The sequence below is a fragment of the Drosophila biarmipes genome, chromosome 3L (genome assembly GCF_025231255.1).
Source record: "Drosophila biarmipes strain raj3 chromosome 3L, RU_DBia_V1.1, whole genome shotgun sequence".
Classification (NCBI taxonomy): domain Eukaryota; kingdom Metazoa; phylum Arthropoda; class Insecta; order Diptera; family Drosophilidae; genus Drosophila; species Drosophila biarmipes.
Window position 1 is genome coordinate 23,554,178 of NC_066613.1, and position 19,475 is coordinate 23,573,652.

Consider the following 19,475-nt stretch of genomic DNA (forward strand, 5'->3'; position numbering starts at 1 on the left):
GAGTGGAGTGGTTTTTGGTTTTGCCTTTGCTCGTATAGAATATATTTGGTATATATCATTTACAATTGCTATGTTTTTTGTATGGTTTTGTTGTATTTCTTGCCTCTTTGCATTTGATTTTTGCGTATATGTATATTCACTTTGAATTTGATGCTGCTTGTTGTATATAATATGTATATTGTATATAGGAATATTTAGTTTGTTAATCGTCTGTGCGCCGCTCGCCGGTTCTATGCTAAAAATTTGTCTCTCGTCTTAAGAACTAGGCTCTACAAGTTACTTAGTATGCGTATTTAGGGAACTTTCATTGGGAGGTCTTTGATTTAGTTTTTCTTCTTTAATTTTGGTGTTGTTCGCTTATCAACTAGAGGCTACTACTAATGCGGCTCAATGGAGGCTCTTGGGGACTTTGGGGTTTCTTTTTCGGGGATGTGGCTGGAAGGAAACCGAAGCTAATATGTTTGTATATAGTTCTGGCCAGGATTTGGCCATGTGGAAGTGTGCTGCACCCTCTAAGCGCTATGGCAACTACAGAAATATATATATTGATGTGTGTATATACTCGTAATATGTATATGTTGTATACGGTTTACCTTGCGCATAAATATCTGGGTTTTCTTGGCTTAAACTAATCTTTCTCCTGCCTGTTGCGTGTTGATTTCTGGGTTGGCTTAATTGAATTTCATTCGATTTAAGTTTAATTTTGTTAACATTTAGGCTAATTTTACTAGTGTCTCGTGTTTTTGTTCTTCTCGGGGAAGGGGTGAGTACCTCTGATTGATCCCCCTTTTAATTTAGCACTTAGTTTTCAATGGATTCGCTCGCGGCGATTAAATTACTTTCTTTTTATGTTTCGAAGACACAACAGTTACTGGTCCAGTTCCAGGAAGAAGTATATGTATATGTATAGGGGCTCTCGTTTCCCATCCGATGATGAGGATTGCAGTTTTTGATGGGGCAGTGGGCCATGCTTATAGGGCAGTTTTTACCGGGGTCCCGCGTAACTGTACTGCAGACCCGTGTGCGTCAACTCGTTGCATACTTCGCTGCGCTGCGTGGCCGCATTTAGGGCGGCGAAGGCGTGATGGGGGCGTGGCGTGGGCAGGTGTGCTTGGGGATTGTGCTGCGACGATTCATAGGCAGTTAGATCAATGCTGGGGGCTGTAATGCAAGGGAATTATGTATAGTATCTATGATATATCAAAATGTTATTCAGACATATAACATGTATATATTCTAATACAATATTAAAAAACATATTCTTATTTAGAGCTTGATTACTTTCTTACCAGCGGCATGCATGCGATTGTAAAGGTTCTTCCGTTTCTTCTTCAAGAGGGTGTCTAAGTTATAGCCCTCCATGCTAGCTCTATGAGAAAAACCCCTAAATTAGGCACATTTTTCCCATATAAACCCATCGAAGGACTCACTTCTCGGGCCTTCCATTGCCCAGCAGCTCCTTGAAGGCCACATAGATCTTGTTTAGCGTCAGATTGGATAGCCCCTGGCCCAGATATCGTACAAATTTAAGTTGCTCACATTTGGATAAAGCGCTCTCGTGGAAGTCCAAAAAGGGTCGATGATCGGATATCTGATATTCCTATTGAAACAAAAGTTACCAACAGAGACAAGGAGATAGAGAAGAAATAATAAAAGCGTTAGGATCGTTTTACTTTCTGAGAACCGGCTAGAGTTTTGTTCATTGCTTTTCGGTTATTGATGAGGATGCAATTTAGATATCTACATAGATGGAGTGCCAATGTTTCGAACGCCAATTGGGGGGAGAGGGCCAAAGAACAAATCTCCGCTAGACTACGGTGGTGCCTCCTGATAACTGCTTTCGATACACTTTTGCTCACATTGCAAAACTTGATGAAGTTTTCGATGAGTATGTACTTTTCATAATTGCTCAGACAATGCTGGCTACTACTCTGTATACCGAACTGTTTCAATAGCTCCTGCTTCTTGGGCGGCAGGCGGCTAATATGAGTGCAAACCCCATCCTCGATGCGGTGCGTTTCGTGCACGTCGAAGTTCTCGTAGATGATCAGCTGCTCCAGCGATCTGGGCGGTGGTCCCAGAGCAGGAATCGGCGGTGGAGGCAACAAGGCCGGCGGAGCACCACATCCGTAACGCGGATCCATGGCCATCTGGTGCTGGTGTTGCTGCTGCTGCTGTTGCTGTTGCGCCGTCGAGGAGGTCACATAGCCCGCCGGTAGGGCATTGGGATTGATCCCTGATCCTGGCACTGGATTGCTGCTGCCGCTGCTGCTGCTGTTGCTGTTGCTGCCGATGTTCGCTGCGCTGCTGCTCGTGTTGCTGTTGCTGCTGCTGCTGCCGCCGCTGCCGCTGGCGAACTCCAGGGAACCGTCGTTGGCCGCCGCCATGTTCTTGAGGTCTAGAAGTAGAGAATCGTAACGCCAACACACTCAGGAAGACATACTCCCACCATGTTCGAAGACCAGCCTCGAGCTCAGAACCAATTTTGAAAAGTTTCAGCCAATAAAACACCAACTTAATATTAAAATAAGTTGGAAAAACCGCAAGTTTGGGATTTCAAATGCTTCAGATACATATTCCATGTCTTTCATTTGCATCTCTTGATGTTCTTGGCTCGGGATGATCGATGTTTACATAGTTCACCTTGGGGCGAATTTATTGCTACATTGCAATCGCTTTTTAATTGGAAACCCGAGGGAAAGTTTTCCTCTTTCGTTAATTGACTTAGCGCAAATGCAGAGGCGCGACGCAGGCAATAAATCTCAAGTAAAAACAACAATCGAATCGATTTTCTTCCAATCGCTTCTTGCTAGGTGTGTTATATATATTTTCTGGGTTCGCAAACAATTTCCATATATATAGTTGTATATATCGTATGTTGTGTTTAGTTAGGATTGGTTTTACATTAACATACATATCATTTTGTTCTCGGCTTACTAAAATATATATTTATATATTACCATATTAAATAGCATTAGCATGATTTTCTATAATCGCGTGTGTGTTTGTGTTGGTGAGTGTGTAAAAGTGTGATGTGTGTGTGTGTGTAAATGTAATAATCTCTTTTCAAGGAATAACATTGCATAGTTTTGGGGTAATGATCGATCGTTGTCCAACAATTTCATTATATCGTCGTCAAACGTAATACAAAATTTGCATAGTTTTATAAAAAATTTGGCAAAAAGCTTGTGTAAAATTAGTCTAAAATAAACGAAACATAAACTAAAAACGAGGAGCACATTAAAACATATCTTGTATGACGATGCACATCAACGGAAAACTATAAACTAGGACAGGATGGTAGGATGACGATGATGATGGTGCCGGGGGATGAGCTGAAATCGTGAATCCTCAATCCTGAATCCTTTGCCATGTCCTCTTGCAACAGCCTGCCTATGCGTGTCAACAGGTGGCGCCACCACCGCTGTCCTTGGCGCCACGCCGACCCCAATCTCACATGGCCGTGGGCGGCAATCCGCCTCCTCCTGCGGAACCTGCGCCTCCTGTTGCTCCAGCTCCTGCTGCACCTCCTGCTGCTCCACCTGCTGCCTGCTGTGGCCCCGGGTATCCCATGGCCGCCATATGCTGCACATGCGAGTGCGGATGCGGATAGTAGTGCGGATGATGCTGCTGCGGATGCGGATGACCATGGCCGTAGGCAAAGTGATGTGGATGGCCGTGCGGATGACCGTGATGGCCTGCCTGATGGTGCGCATGGGGATGTGGCGATGGTGGATAGTGGTGCGGATGGGGCAGCTGGGGATGCGAACTGCGCGTTGGCGTGCCGGGCTGCATGTGGTGCGGATGTGCGTGGGCCAGCGTGTGCGGATGCGAGTGCTGGGCATGCGGATGTGGGTGCGTAGGATGCGAATGTTGCAGCAAGTGCTGTTGGTGTTGCTGCTGCTGCTGCTGTTGTTGATGTTGCAGGTGCTGCTGCTGCTGGTGTTGCTGCTGTGGGGTTGTGGGCGTTCCAGCTGCTGCTCCTGCCGGCATTGTGGGCGTGGCAGGCCTTGTGCGTGGTAATGCTGCCTGTGTGGGCGTGGCCCCCACTCCCACAACCGATGTTGCCGCTGCAGGTGTTGCTGTTGCCGCTGCCGTTGTTGCTGCTGCCGCTGCTGCTGTTGCGAGTTTCGGTGTTGCAGGTGAGTGGGGTGCCAGCAGCAGTTCCGGATCGGATTGCTGTTGCTGTTGTGGCGTTTGTTTGACCGGTGTGGATGTTGTTGTTGTACTGGTGTTGTTGTTGGTCTTGTTACTGGTGTTGTTGGTGATGTTGTTGTTGTTGGTATTGTCGCCTAGTGATTGAAAGCGTATGCGTTTGGAAAAAGAAGAAGAAAGAGGAAACACAAACAAATTGAAGTGAAAAATTAAAAAATTGTTTTCCTTGTTTTTCTTTTTCAGCGCGCGCAGACTAAATTTGATTATTTTCGTGAATTTTGCAAAAATAGGCAGGCCAAATTGTAGGTAGTTCTTTCGTAATTTTTTTATAGAAAAAAAAAAACGGAAAGTGCACGAAATAGAAATAGAAATGAGAAGTGCAAAGTAGAAAAATCATAAAAATGAATGTAAGCACTTCTAGTTTCGAGTGTATTTTTAAAATTTAGCACATTTGCCTCTCGACTTTCAGTCTCGTTTTTTTCTTTTTACTAATTTTCCTCTGCCTGAGTACATTTTTGGTTGATGATGCCTGCTGCTGCATTTGCACTACACGGGAATCACGGGAGTGGAAGGGGGGTTCTTTTGGGCTGGGGATATATCTACATCTATATTTAGATACAGATTCCACTTACCAGCTGTTGTGTTGGCCAGGAAGCGCTTGGTTTTGTCGAGTATATAAGGCAGATTGTAGCCGTCCTTCGTGTAGCTACGAAAAAGGACATTCATCAATTATAATAGCATGCTTTTAGGCTACTCCACGTTCGGCAGGCTATTCAATTATCAGGGGATGGGGCTTAAAGGATGATACTCACATTTCCGTGCGTTTGGTGCAGAACAGATTCTTAAAATTGCTATAAATGCAGAAGAGCGTGAACGTCGGCAGTCCCTGGCCCAAATAGCGAGCGAACTTGATCTGCTCGGGCTTATTCAGACCGCACTGGTTCAGCGACAGCCATGGCCTGTGGTCCTTGATATCGTATTCCTGTTGGGGATGGTCCATAGAGGGCGAGAATTAGTACAAGGCAACCTTTTTCCCCCACCTATCCTTAAATATCCCTAAAAATCGAGTACAAATATCTAAGAATCCCTTAGATAAATGGTTAAAAAGAGGTTTAATAAAAAGGGGTAAAGTTAGAATTCGTATTCCGGTTTTAAAAATGATTCTACAAAGTCCATTATCATAAACATACAATTAACAGAAGCCATACAGCCCAGTGGAAATGCAATTTAATTTCCAAAAAATTAAATTAGAAATTCAACTCTTGTTGGAAAGTAATTTTCCAGACATACCGGTTTTACTGGTTGGCAACGCCCCCTACCCCAAGCCACCCCTCCATTAGTTTCGAACCAGCTTACACCTTTCATGTTAGAAACCAACACCACCCCATTCCACCGCGTTTTAGCATAATTTCCTCGACTTTTAGGCTGTTTTTCCACGTAAATGTACATGTATATGTGTGTATTCATCGACGTCAAATTCTATGACTGCACATATGTATTGGCTTTACATAATGTACCCCCTATATACATACATATATATACACTTTCAGCAAAACCCAAAAACATACGACCCACCCACCCCCAAAAACCCATACACATGCGAGCGAAAACTTTGCCCACTACTAATCAAAACTTATAATTCGTGTACAACGGCAAAAGTTTAAAACGAAAATTTTACACAAAAGCCAAAAACTTGCAAAAGGACGATGGGTGGGTGGGGTTGGGCGGAGAGGGGGAGGCTGTTGGGGGGTAAATGGGTTTGAATAACATGCCAAAGCGAAAGCTCCACACACACACACACACATACCTACAGACACTAACCCACACACTCACTCACTCACACCCTTACAATGTATATTTTATAGTGTAAAAATATAGAATAGGGCGAAGCGCAAAAAGGAAGCAGGAAAGGCAGCAAAGCAAACCCAAATAGAAAAGCAAACAACATTTTCAATGAAGCCATTTTCCCCAAAAAGGGGGGCAAGGGGGTTATTTGCAAAGCCCCCTCCCCCCCTTTCAAAGGGTTACCATAAAAGCCCCTGTATGTGAGTGTGTCTGTTTCTGAGTGTGTATGTGTGTGTTTCTGAGTGTCTGTGCTCTGCGAGTGTGTGTGTGCAGTAGGCGCAGGCAGCGGCTTAATGGACGCCTGTGTGAGTGCGAGTCTTCGGCAGAGCAGAGAGTTCAGTTCCGTTCGTCGTCGGAACTTATCAACATCCTCATAATCAGGGTTTCCCAACCAACCCCCCCAGGGTTGCCACCCACCCCCAAAAAGGGTCTCTCACACATGCGAATTGCTGACTGAGCTCCTGAACGTCTGTCTGTCTGTATGTGGGCATGCGAGTCTGCATACATTTTGGGTTTTGATTATGTTAAAAATCAATAGAGCAAAAAGGAGTGACGTGCCATCTTGCTTTTGGGAATAGTAAGCGAGAACTTTAAACTCCGCTCATCCATCCAGCCACTCAACCATCTCTTCCTGCTTTTTTCTCCTCCTTTTTTCCAGCGCTGACAGGCGGCCGACACCTGGCCACTTCTCCAGGTGTCTCATTAACAAGCAACTATGCGGGGGCCTTTGGGGTCCAAGGGGGTGTGGCGTACACGGCGGTTTTTGGGGGCTAGTGCCGCACTGTTGCTGCTGTCAAGCCGACGTGCCAAGTGCCGGGGCTCCGAGCCCCCTGCCCACGCCCATGGCCACTCAACTGTTTCAGTCAAAAATTACAAAAAAAAAAAAAAAACACTACAAGCTACCAACTAAGGGATATCCTATAGTTTAAAGAAAGCCACATATTTAAATCCCCGATTATAACATTTTGTAAAAACATTTTTTCTTGTAAAAATATATAAAAAAAAAATATTTTTCCTTCATCAATACAAAACATAATAAAAGCTATAATAAAGACAGTTGGTTAGTCATTTATTCGATTTTTCAGACAAATACGACTTATAGACTTCGAATTGAAAAACTTGGAATGGTATAACTTTTACATATTTCGTTGCCTACTTTTTGGGGTGGGTTTCAAGGATAATGGAACTTTTTTGATTCTAAGTCTACAATTACCATTACCATTTTTAACGTGATTCAACAAATAAAAACCTAATAATAATAATTAATAATTTAAAAGCTTTAAATAGCTTTGGTAGTTTTATAAAGGTCTATTACATATTAAAGACTTTGACAGACTGATCTACATATTGCCGATGTTCAACTTCCCTAATTACAATATACCCTAGTAACTACCACTAACGGGTATAAATATGTAAAAAAAAAACAAATAGAACCGGAAAAGAAGAATGAAAGCAGTGGCAATGTGTTGCGGTATTTTGTTCTTGCTTTCGCTGCTGTTTTCCGTTTCTGTTTTCATTGCGTCTCCTTGTGCTCGCTTGTTGTTTTCTGTTCTCTGTTTTTTGTTTGTTTCTTTTTTTGCAAACTTATTGGCAGACATGGTTTGTGTTTGTGCGTGACGTAGTGTACGGGAGTGTGGATGTGCGGGTGTCTGCGAGTGTTTCGGGCGTTTGTTTGTGTGTGTTGTGGGTGTGTGGCGGGATTGCGGTTGTTGTCTGTGGTGTGATGCGGTTTGTTGTTGTTTGTATTGAGACAAGTGTGAATTGTTTTCCTTTCTGCCGCTGCCGTTGTTGTTGTTGTTGCTGCTGCCGTTCATGTTCCTCTTGTTGTTGTGGGTGTTGCTTGTGCGTGGCGAGGAACAACAAGAGCAACAAAAGCCGAATGTTTGACTGTTGCTGCCATGATTTTTTGATTCCTTTTGCGAGGGTTGCCCGTGCGTTAACGTGCGAGTGTGGGTGTGTGTGTAAGTGGGGGAAATTTTCACACTTTCACTCTTTGGTGCGTGTGCTCCTCGCTTAACAGGTTTGCACAAAAGGGTTAAGGGGTTACGCAGCTCTCACCATCTCTCACCCTCTGCTTTCCACCTTTTCATTAGGCAACTAATTTGGGGTTTTTTTACTAAGGTAAACCCGTTCTAAATGCGCTCTAAATTCCGGAAAAAAAGACCCCACACTAATTTAATGCGACGTTTGTGTGTGTGGCCCCAAAAGGCGACAAAACGTTGCACAAAAGCTAAATATTTGATGTGTGCGTTAGAATTATACAAACACACATATGCGCGCCTGCATATGTACATATGTGTTCACATATCTAAAATCCGGTATATAGTCATCATATGCGGCGGCAAGTACAGTTATATCGGTATGTGCCCGCATACATATGTATAATTTAAAATTATAATCAATGCCCCATATGTGCGCCTGCTTTTCTACGGATGTGTGTGTGCGCGTAAATTGTGCGAAGCCGAGACATTGTACCTGCCCAAGCCCACCCCCTGGTCCGCCCATCGCCCATCCACCACCCACTACCCCACCCCATTCCTCATCCTCCCATCCACTAAGCTGTCCTTTGCACACACACACATACGGCCGCAAAGTTGGGCAAACCGAGTGCACTTGTATGGGTGGGCTGACTGCATGCGCACTTAGTAGCCTTCAACGCTGCCGCTGGGCGACTCACACAACCACAGCCTCACTACAGTCCAACCTCCCTAACTCCAACACTACTAGAGGTATTATTCATTTCTTCTTACAAGTCTTCTTTTGATCATGAGGGTTGTCTAACCTTATATTTCCTTTTTTGTTTTTTTTATAATTTAGCAATCTCTTAACATCTATGTACAATCCTTTTATGAGTATGTAATTTGACCATAATAGTGCAAATGGAATAGAAACCCGAGCTGTTACCGAATTCGTTAACTAAAGGCAAGGAGGAAATAGGGGAACAATGTCTTTCTTCCGCCTGGGATATTTTGAAAACATATCAAATTTATACTGACAATCTCAAGCTTCATAGAATCAAATTAAAGGGTTTTCTTTTTTTTCAAGCTAAATCTTTGGTTCTCCTTGCCTAGCTTTACTGTATTAATGCTTGTTCCGATAGAGACATGTATAAAATGTGTTGATAAAATACAGACGCACACATACTAGCCGAAATCGAGAGAGTCGGAAAAGGAAAAGGACATGCCCAAGCAGCTAGCGGACAGTCCGACGTCTCCCCACTTCCTACCCCCCTCCAAGTAACTTGATGATTGTATGTATGAAAGTAAGGAGTGGAGGCCAAAGAATCTAAGGGAGAAGAAGACGCCGAAGGACGAGCCGAAGAAAGAGGTGTGGGGGGCAACATACAATTACTCAATAGCAAGCTTTTGGGGGTTGCCCACACCCACACCCAAACCCGCATCCCCACCTCACACATACACAACTACACACACTTTTGTAGTTCAGCCTTCAAGTAAGTTTTGAATGTGAGGAGGGAGAGGGGAGTGCGGGGCTTTGGGCAGAGAGAAAGTGGGAGCCAGGAGAGAGCAGCTACCGCAGAAAAGAGAGAGAGAGCTCAACAATTTTGAGTTAGGGAGCCAAGTAGGTAAAAGAGAGCGTCTTAGAACTAAAATGTTGTAATAACGTGGGGGGTTTCAGCTTCCTCTCTGTTTCGCCTCCTTCGTAATTTTCCCCCCGCAGTAGTTGTTGTTGCTTTTGTTGTATTATGCCATCAATGCCATTTTGTACATAGTTTGGTGAACGCGTGTGTGTGCGAGTTTAAGGAAGAGGCGAAGGGGGTGGGGTGGTGCGATGGGTGGCCAACAAATCTAGATGTGACTCTGTGTGTGTGTATGTGTGTGATAAAGCGGAGCGTAATGAGCGTGGTGAGTGTTTGGGGTTGACTGCCATAGTGTTGAAAAGGGCGCCAAACGTGTCTGCGTATGTGTGTTTGTGCGGGTGCTGCTGTGGTGGGGTGGCAATGGGGATTTAACTCCCCCCGCATGTATAGGTGTTTAGAATCCACACACGCACATACATACATACATACATTGAGCACACATGATTACAGTTGTATGCTGAATTTGTGGTTGGCTGCAGTCGACGCCGACTGCGGCGCCGGCATCACTGCTCCTGTTATTACAATTTATAATGACATTTGTGTGAGTGGGGGGCAAACGGAATTCTGGATGCGTGTATGGGTATGACTGTGGGCGGAAGTTCGCCAGTGTGTGTGATATGGGATATAGATAGGGTGCATGTTTATATTATGAATATCCCAATTTGTATGTACTATATATATAAGTTGTTTGCAGGGAAAAAGGTTATAGTTGTAATTCAGGGACATATTTCATAAGTTCTATAAAGTCCACTACATTATTTCCTTATAACACCTACATACCTACTTTTGTGCGCTCTATCATCGAAGTAAAGAGATATAATATCAGTAAGATAAGACTGATGATAAATTGACCTTTAAGGCAGGCTTTTAATTGAGTGGCTTATCAGTAGCTGGCTGTTATCGAATAACTATCCATTGACCCCCAGTTTATGTACGTTTATTAATATTTCTTACGTGACTTTAAAGTATTTTTACCGTTCTTTTAATATGTATTACATGTTCCTTTACAATATTATAAACTTAATCTTTTATTTCATGTAGATGGATATTACTTAGCTCCCTAGCATGCCTTCTAAACCATCTGATGTAAATGTGGTGAAATGCGGCAGTGGAGTCTTCATGGCCACCCCTAATTAGACCCCACAAAGTCCTGTTCCCGACCATCGTTACAAATAAATACGTAATTCGCACATATGTGCAAACATTTAAATTGCATATGGAAATGGGCATGGAGCGGAGAGGGTTTAACTATCCACACACACACACACTCGGGCCACAGAAATTTGACTCGCTAACACCCCGAAAACCTGTGAGACCCAGCCCAACCCAACCCCCTTTGTCATTTTGGGAAGCGTAACTCACCTCGCAGAACTTGATGAAGTTCTCCACCACAATCGATTTGTCCGTCAGCGTCATTTGGCCGGTGAACCGGACTCCCAGCTGCTTCAGCGTATCCTTCTTCTTCGAGGGCAGCTTGTTCATGTGCTGGAAGATGCCCTCCTCCACCTTGTGCGACGGATGCACCTCGAAGTTCTCCTTGATCACAAAGCTGCCCAGGAGCTTCGGGGCATGCGAGGATGAGGAAGCCGTCGAGGAGGAGCAACTGGCGCCGGTTAACAGGCCACCAAACTCGCCCGCACTGCCGCAGGCCGCGCCTTCGGATGAGGTGTTCGAATTGGAGGCATTGAGGTGCGAATTGGGAAATGCTAGCATCTCCAGCGAGGATTCGTTCGAGTTGGAAGATCCATTGGAGGCCATGTGCTGGAGGTCAAAGATCGTCTGCTTTGAGTCGTGATCGAAGACATCCAGGGCGGAGGAGCTGGTGTCCACCAGACTGTTGGAAGCCCGCGAAACGGAAGACAACAGGGCGGCCACTTTGCGGGAGGCCGAGCGGGATTTCTGTGAGGTGCTGGTGTCCAGATCGAGCAGACCACTGGCCACGGGCGACTGGGCCGGCGGCGGTGGGGTGGTGCCTGCGGGGATGCCCTGTTTTCCTGGCTTTTCCGGGCAGGAGCTGGCTTCACTGGCGCTGCTCGCTGACGAGGGTGTAAAGTCCGTGGAGTGGCGCAGATATTTGATGAACTCAAAGGATCCATCGAAGTGCTGCGGCACTGATCCGCCCGCGGAGGCGGTGGTGCTCTGGTGGCCATTGGGCGTGGCCACCGCTGTGGGCCAGCGATTGCTCGGGGGGGTGGCGGTGAGGGGGCTTGATCCGGCTGCTCCTACGCCAGGATTCGACGTCGGTGCCGCTGCTTCGACGCTGGCAGAGGCAGCGGCGGCGGATGCATAGTGTGCGGGATTAACGGAGCTACCTGAGTTAGCGGAGGAGGAGTTTTCCCGCTGCGACGTCGCCTGCGTGGCCTCGTAATTGGCAAAATCCGCTGCCGAGGCTGCGACTGCTGCTGGATTGCCATTGGGTAAATGTGTTTGGGAATACTGCTGCTGCTGCTGCTGCTGATGTTGTTGCTGCTGCGGCGGCTGCTGCTGTTGCGTCGGCGCGCCTGCGCCGCAGCCGAACACTTGAAATTCCTCGAAATTAGTGCATTTGAGCTCGCCATTGCTCAAGTACTTGGAAAACTCTGAAGGATCGTTGAGCGAGTTGAGGAAGAAAGAGCTAAAGTTGCTCGATATGCAGGACATTTTGTTCAGTTTTTTTTTATATTTCGTTTTTGTTTCTCTCTTATTTTTTTTTGGGTAATACTGTACGTTATAATTTATTTAAAGCTTAAAATGGCACATGCGATATTTCGAAATTTTCTCTCGTTTTTCTCGTTTTGCCGCTGCTTCTGCGGTTCATATTTTATTACAATTTTCCACACACACTCTCGGCGAGGGAAAACACATGTGTGCCTGTGTGTGGGCCTCTCCCGCGTACGTGTATGTACGTATGTATGTATCAATTTTTCTTATTATAGCAAAGTGTAATTTATTATTCTTATTGCTCGCTCGCGCACTGCCTTTCGCTCCTTGGTAAAAAAGGCCTTTTCCTCCGTATGTGGTCGCCTCTGTTTGTTGTTGTTGTTGCCGCTCACACACGACTAATACATATGGAGGCAAGAGCCTGGAAATAGGCGCTATTTGAAACTGGTCTGGTCTCTTTTGGGGCCTGTCTTTTTGCCTATTTTATTATTATTATTATTACTTGGCCTTTTTGCACTATTTTCACTTCCTTTTCGGCCTTACGTTCGCGCCCACTTACACACAGACAGGCGGTAGGCTCACAGACACACACACGGACACACGAACACGCACACACACTGAGAGCGAGGCGCGGTCGGCAGCGGCGTTGCTTTTTCCGTCTTCCTCCGCTTTATATTTTCGTTTTTCTCGCTAGCCGCTGCTTTGCTTTCAAAACAAATGCCGCTAGTGCTTCTGCTTCCATACGGAAAAACGGAAAATCTTATCGTTGTTGCTGTTGTTGTCACAGTTGTTGCAGAGTGTTTTCACCGCCGCGAGAAGACACGACATTGCCGCAACGCACACGAAAGCAAAATGAGCGAAAAGCATGCAGGCGAGCGCTGCGACGGCGATTTGTGCTCTCCCGCTGCCTCTGCCGGCGTCGCTGCTCTCTTTATGGTCTCTGGCCCTCTCCTCGCTCTCAGTTAATGTGTTTATGGCAAGTCCTTTTCGCGCTCTCAGTTCATGAAAAGGAATGGTTGAATTCATGAATTGCGCGGTGCATTTACACAGGTTCTTTTATTGAAGAGCTATTTAGTTATGTTTAATTTGTGTGCCTATCAAGGACTTTGAAAATTATAATTCCCCTAATTTCTTTATTTACTTTTCATTCATAAGCTTTCCCATCGCATAAACAGGTAATTCGGAGTACATCAACTTTCCCGCATAAACAATATTTCTCTCGCGCTCTCCTCGTTTTCCGCTTCGTGTGTGAGTGTAATCAGTTGTAGGTGTTTGTAGTTGTTGCTGCGCTAGGAAACGTGTATTTCTTCCTGCGCCATGCTAACCCTTTCTATATAAACCTGATTTAATCTTTGATTATTGTGCTCTCCCTGGGGGATTATGGCCGCCGCCGTTGTTGCTGGCTTTGCTATTTTTGAAAATTCCACTAAATTATCCGTTGCGCTGCCCGCTCTCTCCTACGTTCCTGTAGTTGTCTTTTTTGTTTAGTTATTGTTGCTGTGCGTTTCGGGCAGGTAAAACAGTTCATTTGCCTAGGGTTGCCACGTCGTTGGGCGTTCGGCAGGACCACCTGGAATGCGCATAAATGTTACGTTTTATTGCCGTTTTTACAGTTCCTCCACATTTACGACTCTTTCGGGTCGTAAAAGACACGAACAGGTAGCGATCTCGCCAAGGCCGCGGCAGTGCGGGCGGTTGGCAACCCTGGCAACAAGGAGATTTCAGAACTTCCAAGTGGAATGTGTTTATTCAAACAATTTTTATAGCCGCTTTGTTCAAATAAATATCATAATTGCCGCGGCAGACTTCGTTAATTATAAACACAACGACGGCCGCAAGGAAGCCATCAATTTAAAAAGCTGTCTCTGCATTATTGTTATTCTAATTACCTCTTTAGCTGTTGATGTTGATGTTTTTGGCACAATTTCGCTTTCGAATTCAAAGCAATTTATTATTCAAATGCACATAGGGAAATTGTAAGTACATAACATATTTCATTTAATAGGCTTTCACACGCGGTCAGCCAATTTACATGTCTGTACATGCCAGCGCACATACACATGCGAGTAATTTTTCAATTAATTTTAATTATAAACTTAATTAGGAAATCAATGAACGGCGCGAACGGAACGGAACACACACACATTTTACTGCTGTGCGAGGAAGACAGCGAACATCCGATTCCACACACAACTAAAACAATGACAACAATTGCCGTCAAGTGCGCTGCGCATACAGCATAAAATCATCCACTCAGCGCAGCCAGTGAGCCCCAAAAAGCAAACAAGCCCCCAAAAGCGAAGTAAAGCGCCCGTTGAAAAGCGAACACGCCGAAAAGTCGAAATCAACTGAGCGTTGGGGAAACAACAACACGAACGAGGAGAACAGGGGCGCCAAGCGACCAGCGTTGCCAGACTGTCTAACATGAAAAGTTTGCTTTCCAAATTTAGGCGGTTCTCGTTTTCCGTTTCACCTCGATCTTTAGGTTGGTTTCAAACTTCTAGAAAACAATAGATTTTATTATTCAGTTGTGGTATAACTTTTCTGAATGAATTTCCGCTGTGCATAACTAAAGCTGAAACACCTGTAAATTAAATAAGACTTGGCGAAATCTGGCTAAAAACATTGCCATCACCGGTAGCGAATTCTAGCAGAACTGCCATCACTGTTGACTATCGATATCAGTGACCGCTTGAAACGTGCGTTTGGTATTAATCATTCCAAAGATAAATAAAAACAGGAGCCCGCCATGAAATTCGCAGTCGAGAGCATCAGCAAAAATTCAGGCCGACTGGGCCAACTGCGCATCAAGGATGGAGGACCCGATTTCAGGACTCCGCTTCTTTTGCAGACGACTAAAGGCGGCAGCATCCCGTGGCTCAGTGCAGATGTGTTCGAGAGTCATGTCAGCCAGAAGCCACAGGTGCTCCAGTTCACGCTGTCCACCATGGACCAAATGACCGAGGCACTCACGCAATGGCACAGCAGTGGCGATCGCGGACTGAGCGACTACGTGGGATTCCCCGGACACCTGAACATCCTTCTGCTGCGAGATCCCTGTGAAGCAACGCCTACGGGTGGCAACGATCGCGATGTACAGCCTCTCTTCACAAGGAGGGGCAAGGAATCGGTCACCCCAGAGCGGTACATGGAAATAGTGGCCAGCTTTAAGCCAGACATCTACCAGGGACTTAGCGATGCGGACACAAATGCGGAGAGTGCGAAGAAAAGGGTTCAGAAATCAGTCGATAGGACGGAGAAGTTTATGCACTACATCTACGAGCAGCGCGGCAAGGTGGAGTCCACTCTGTTAGCTCCTATTGTGGGCGGTTACAGCACCTTTGCCAGGACGCAGTCCATCAAGCATGCACGGGAACAGCCTGCGGGCAGCTATGGTGGTTACATTTTGGAGGGATTTCACACAAATGGTTTATCGGCCACTACTTTGGAGTCTTCCCAACTTGTGAACATTGTAGAGTACTGCGTTAAGCAGCTGGAAGAGGACAAGCCCAGGATAATGCCGGGCGCTTACACGCCCCTAACAGTTCTAGAGCTCATCCGCCAGGGAATCGATGTGTTTGACACCTCCTACGCCTATTGCGCTTCCTTAAACTTCAAGGCTTTGACATTCGGCTTTGTGCAGGATGCAGTGGAGCACGTGCCTTTCCTGGACGTAACGGATGAAACTATCAAGGAGGAGTTTAGGCCACTGCTGAGCAACTGTAGTTGCCTGACTTGCCAGAAACACACGCGTGCCTATCTGCATCACCTGTACAAGACTAACGAGCTCCTGGGTCCCATATTACTAATGATGTAAGTGGTTTATCTTGAAATATCAAGGCCTGCATTGATTTATTTACCTTCTCCAGTCACAACCTGCATCACTACATGGCCTTTTTCGAGGCAATTCGTCAGAGTGTGGCCAAAGACTCGCTGCCGAAGTTGACGGAGCTTGTGAGGAATCAGAATGGCCAATCCCAGGTGGATTATTCCATTGCTGCTAACACCAAAGTTATCAGCAAGGCCACCATGGGCAAGGGATTTGCTGCACCAGCTGTGTGACCTGACAGACCAACCAAACAGTAAATTTAGTCTACAAAGAAGCCTCTGGTTGTTTAATTCAAGTGAACTATATCGTCAACGGCTGGTCCCAAAGTGATTGCTCTCGTCCCTCGACAATATGCGTTATTTCCTCGTACAAAGCCTTTGGAGCATCACCTGTGACAGTGCGTATCCTGAAGAGTACCTGCAGTTCTGTCAGATTCTCCATTTTATCGGGATCTGTTAGGGATAACAGTTTGCGAATATACTTTAGGAACTATGAGTGATTTTCTCACCTGGCAGGGGAATGTAACCAGCCAACTCGCAGAAGCCCACATTAAAGTCCGCTAAATCCTTATTAACGCAGTACTCTGAGCGGGCGAACACGAATACCTGAACGTTGCCATTTTGGCCAGGTCGCCGATCCTGAGTGATGAACAGATTGTGCGGCATGTTGTTCTGGCACATCCACATGGCCAGCTTGTAGAGCTGGTCCACCTTCTCCGCCACCTGCTCATCGTTATCTTTGTCTTTGAATACTATACATATGCCTTCCGTTGGAGCCCTACGGCTCAAACGATAGACATAATCACCAGCAAGCTCATCCAGAGGGACTTGGTCTATATACAGATCCTGGGGCATTTGGAGCAGATGAAAGTGGAGGTGATTGACGGAAGCCAGAGCACCAGGACTGTTATAGCCCATGCGCATGTCCTTGTCGTCTATACTCCGCATAAAGGTGATGCAGAACTCTAGTACCTCGCGAGTTATTCGTTGGACATGGTTTTTCTTCACCTCCGGACAGATCAGAGTATGATATTTGGTGATGGGACTCTTGTTGATGATCATCTGGACTTCGGGACTGCCGTAGGCATCATCAATAGTCATGATTACTTCCCGAGCATCCACTTTGTTGAAGTTGAACATTAGGGGCTTAAAGGTTGGATTGAGGTTTTCGATGGTTTGCGGACGGCGGCGCTTGAGGGAACGTTCTGCATTGAGCTGGAGGAGAAGATGGGTTTAAACAGATCACTACTGAACAAGGATAAAGTTCTCACCTCCGTGTAGAAGCCCCAGTAGCCTGGTATTTTACGGCTCTGAGGGGACTTCTGCAATTGATATGAAAACAGCCCGGGCACCTTGTGCAGCTGCTCCCACCGTACCTTCATGGCGTTGAGGTAGAGCTGCGCCCTGCCCTCCAGACTCGTCTCGTACTTGACCTTGCTCATGGTTCGCTTCCGGCCCGGTCGCCTCACCTCCTGACCATCTTTTTGCCTGCACTCGGCGGATCGGAGGATTACCAGGGGTAGCAGAGTTGTCACCCTCAGGGAAAACCTGTTGCTGAAGCCGGCGGCAAGGAAACTCCGGAAGTGGGCATGTATTTTCCTAAAAACATGGTGCTTGTTTCGTAGGAAGGCTCCAAAACGTCTTGAAAACATTCCGATGAGCTAGGCGGAAAAAACAAGACGGAAATTTACTACAATTTTAAAGCCGAGACAACCTGACAACCCGGCCCCCCTAAACAGCTGATTACTGACTTCAGCGGCGTGGCAAGGGGGTTTAAAAAACGAGGTTCGTTTTAAATTAAATATAAAAGTTAATTATGATTTCATAAGCAATTTGCTTAGATCCAGTTTCGTTAACAAAATATATTGTCTTTCCATACAATATATAACGTTTTAGTGGTAGGTTATCTATTATTTATTACTAAAAACAATCAAGGAAAACGAAAAAAATAGCAATCTTTTTTTCAAAAATCTAACTGGAGAATTAAAAAAAATTGTGGCCCCTAAAAAAAACTTTGCTACACCCCTGATCAACGATTTCTTCAGCCCTGGTGTGTTTGTGCGGGTGTACGAAATATTTATAAACAAATGGCCCAAGTTCGAGGTTCCTGCGAAAGCTTCTGTCCCGCTGGGGAGGCCAAAATGTGGGTGTCTGAACTCATAATCCGCAGTAAAACATAATTACATATTTCCATATCAACAGGCGCATTCGCGAGAAGCTGCTGCACTACTTCGAGCTGAAGAATGGCCAGAAGAATACTCCTGGAGTCCTGGTCAAGGAGTTCACGCGCTCCGCCGCTGATGTGAAGATGCCGCTGGCCAAGGAAATGCGCACGGAGGCGGCTCTAACCAAAACAGTGGAGTACCTCCTTAAAGAGCAAGTATTTTGGGTGTTAGAACAACCAAGTGAGCAGTGTTAATCGAGGACGGTTACAGCATAATCCTGGACACTCGAAAGCCCTACCACCAGGTCTACGACTTCATCTTCGATCGCTTGAGGGCTGTACGCCGTGAGATTGTGATACAGATGTACGATGCCCGCCAGAAGATCCGGCTGCTGGAGCCCATCGTAATGTTCCTGGCCTACAGTCGCTATCGGCTGTGCGAGGAGTCCATCGAGAAGTTCGATCCCAAGATATGCAACCAGCACTTGCAGGAGTGCCTCACGGGGGTGCTCTGTTGTTACGAGGAACTGGACGGGCAGGAATCCTCTGCAGAGCCCACTATCCGTGAGCTGGAGCGACGCTGCTTCATAGAGTGCCTGTATCAGGTGTTCAATCTGGGATCGCCCGAGTCCTTTCATCGTGCCCTCAGCCTACCGGACTTTGTGCGTCAGGATGCGACCTTTAAGCTGTGTTTCGGGGTCTGTTTGGCCTTTCAACAGGGCAACTTGTACAGAGTGCTTATGGCTTTGCCGCAACTGCCCCACGTTCTGTGTGCCCTAGCTGCCACCAAGTTGCAGGCCATAAGAAGGTACTATAAACCTTTTATTCTCCACCGAGAACCGATTGATTTTGCGAATTCTTGATGTTTTTTGCAGGAGTTTGCTTCAGATTTTCACGCATGCCTACAACAAGCAGCTCACGGTGCCGGTTCCTTACTTGTTGCGTATGCTTTTAATCGACGGGCCGGCAGGACTCCAGGATCAGTGCCGGCACTACGGCATATCCTTGAGTGCCGACAGGAAGGCGGTGCACTTTAATAAGACTGATTTCAACCACAGTGCCGAGCTGTTGAAACCCCAGCACGAGCGCTTTGTGGAGTCAAAGCTGAAGCGTATTTATCTTCCCGAAGTCCTGTTGCTAAAGAAATTAAACTAGTTAATTGGATACACAGAATTGTAAATAGACAATAAGTAAATTGAAACCATGGTAATTAATTTATTTATTTTTTGTTATTGCGCATTTGAT

At 45.9% G+C, this 19,475-nt stretch overlaps 4 protein-coding genes across 6 annotated transcripts; 2 read left to right on the forward strand and 2 right to left on the reverse strand.

Moving 5' to 3' along the window:
- Window positions 1-8: 8 nt before the first annotated feature.
- On the reverse strand, window positions 9-14,573 carry LOC108034919 (ataxin-2). 3 transcript variants are annotated; one of them, XM_017110172.3, is made up of 8 exons: window positions 14,128-14,573; window positions 10,961-13,808; window positions 4,968-5,137; window positions 4,788-4,861; window positions 1,860-2,398; window positions 1,431-1,600; window positions 1,290-1,369; window positions 9-1,161 (listed from the first exon to the last, which is right to left on the reverse strand). In XM_017110172.3, exons 2-8 carry the CDS (start codon window positions 12,236-12,238, stop codon window positions 986-988), a joined length of 2,487 nt encoding a protein of 828 aa, XP_016965661.1. In that variant the 5' UTR covers window positions 12,239-13,808; window positions 14,128-14,573; the 3' UTR covers window positions 9-985. The 3 variants fall into 3 exon arrangements, 2 of the variants coding, with proteins under 2 accessions (XP_016965661.1, XP_016965662.1); XR_001768749.3 differs by lacking the exon at window positions 9-1,161 and having other exon boundaries at window positions 1,945-2,398; XM_017110173.3 differs by lacking the exons at window positions 9-1,161; window positions 1,290-1,369; window positions 1,431-1,600; window positions 1,860-2,398 and adding an exon at window positions 3,325-4,292.
- A 323-nt stretch (window positions 14,574-14,896) lies between these two features.
- On the forward strand, window positions 14,897-16,341 carry LOC108034921 (queuine tRNA-ribosyltransferase accessory subunit 2). The gene is made up of 2 exons (XM_017110177.3): window positions 14,897-16,051; window positions 16,108-16,341. The coding sequence occupies exons 1-2, from the start codon at window positions 14,988-14,990 to the stop codon at window positions 16,298-16,300; spliced, it is 1,257 nt and encodes a 418-aa protein (XP_016965666.1). The 5' UTR covers window positions 14,897-14,987; the 3' UTR covers window positions 16,301-16,341.
- Window positions 16,326-17,815, reverse strand: LOC108034922 (GDP-D-glucose phosphorylase 1). The gene is made up of 3 exons (XM_017110178.3): window positions 17,338-17,815; window positions 16,576-17,281; window positions 16,326-16,519 (listed from the first exon to the last, which is right to left on the reverse strand). The coding sequence occupies exons 1-3, from the start codon at window positions 17,716-17,718 to the stop codon at window positions 16,368-16,370; spliced, it is 1,239 nt and encodes a 412-aa protein (XP_016965667.1). The 5' UTR covers window positions 17,719-17,815; the 3' UTR covers window positions 16,326-16,367.
- Window positions 17,816-18,033: 218 nt separating this feature from the next.
- LOC108035287 (SAC3 domain-containing protein 1) lies at window positions 18,034-19,444 on the forward strand. Its single transcript, XM_017110854.3, has 4 exons — window positions 18,034-18,209; window positions 18,269-18,442; window positions 18,502-19,038; window positions 19,106-19,444. Exons 1-4 carry the CDS (start codon window positions 18,154-18,156, stop codon window positions 19,383-19,385), a joined length of 1,047 nt encoding a protein of 348 aa, XP_016966343.1. The 5' UTR covers window positions 18,034-18,153; the 3' UTR covers window positions 19,386-19,444.
- The last annotated feature ends 31 nt before the right edge of the window (window positions 19,445-19,475 follow it).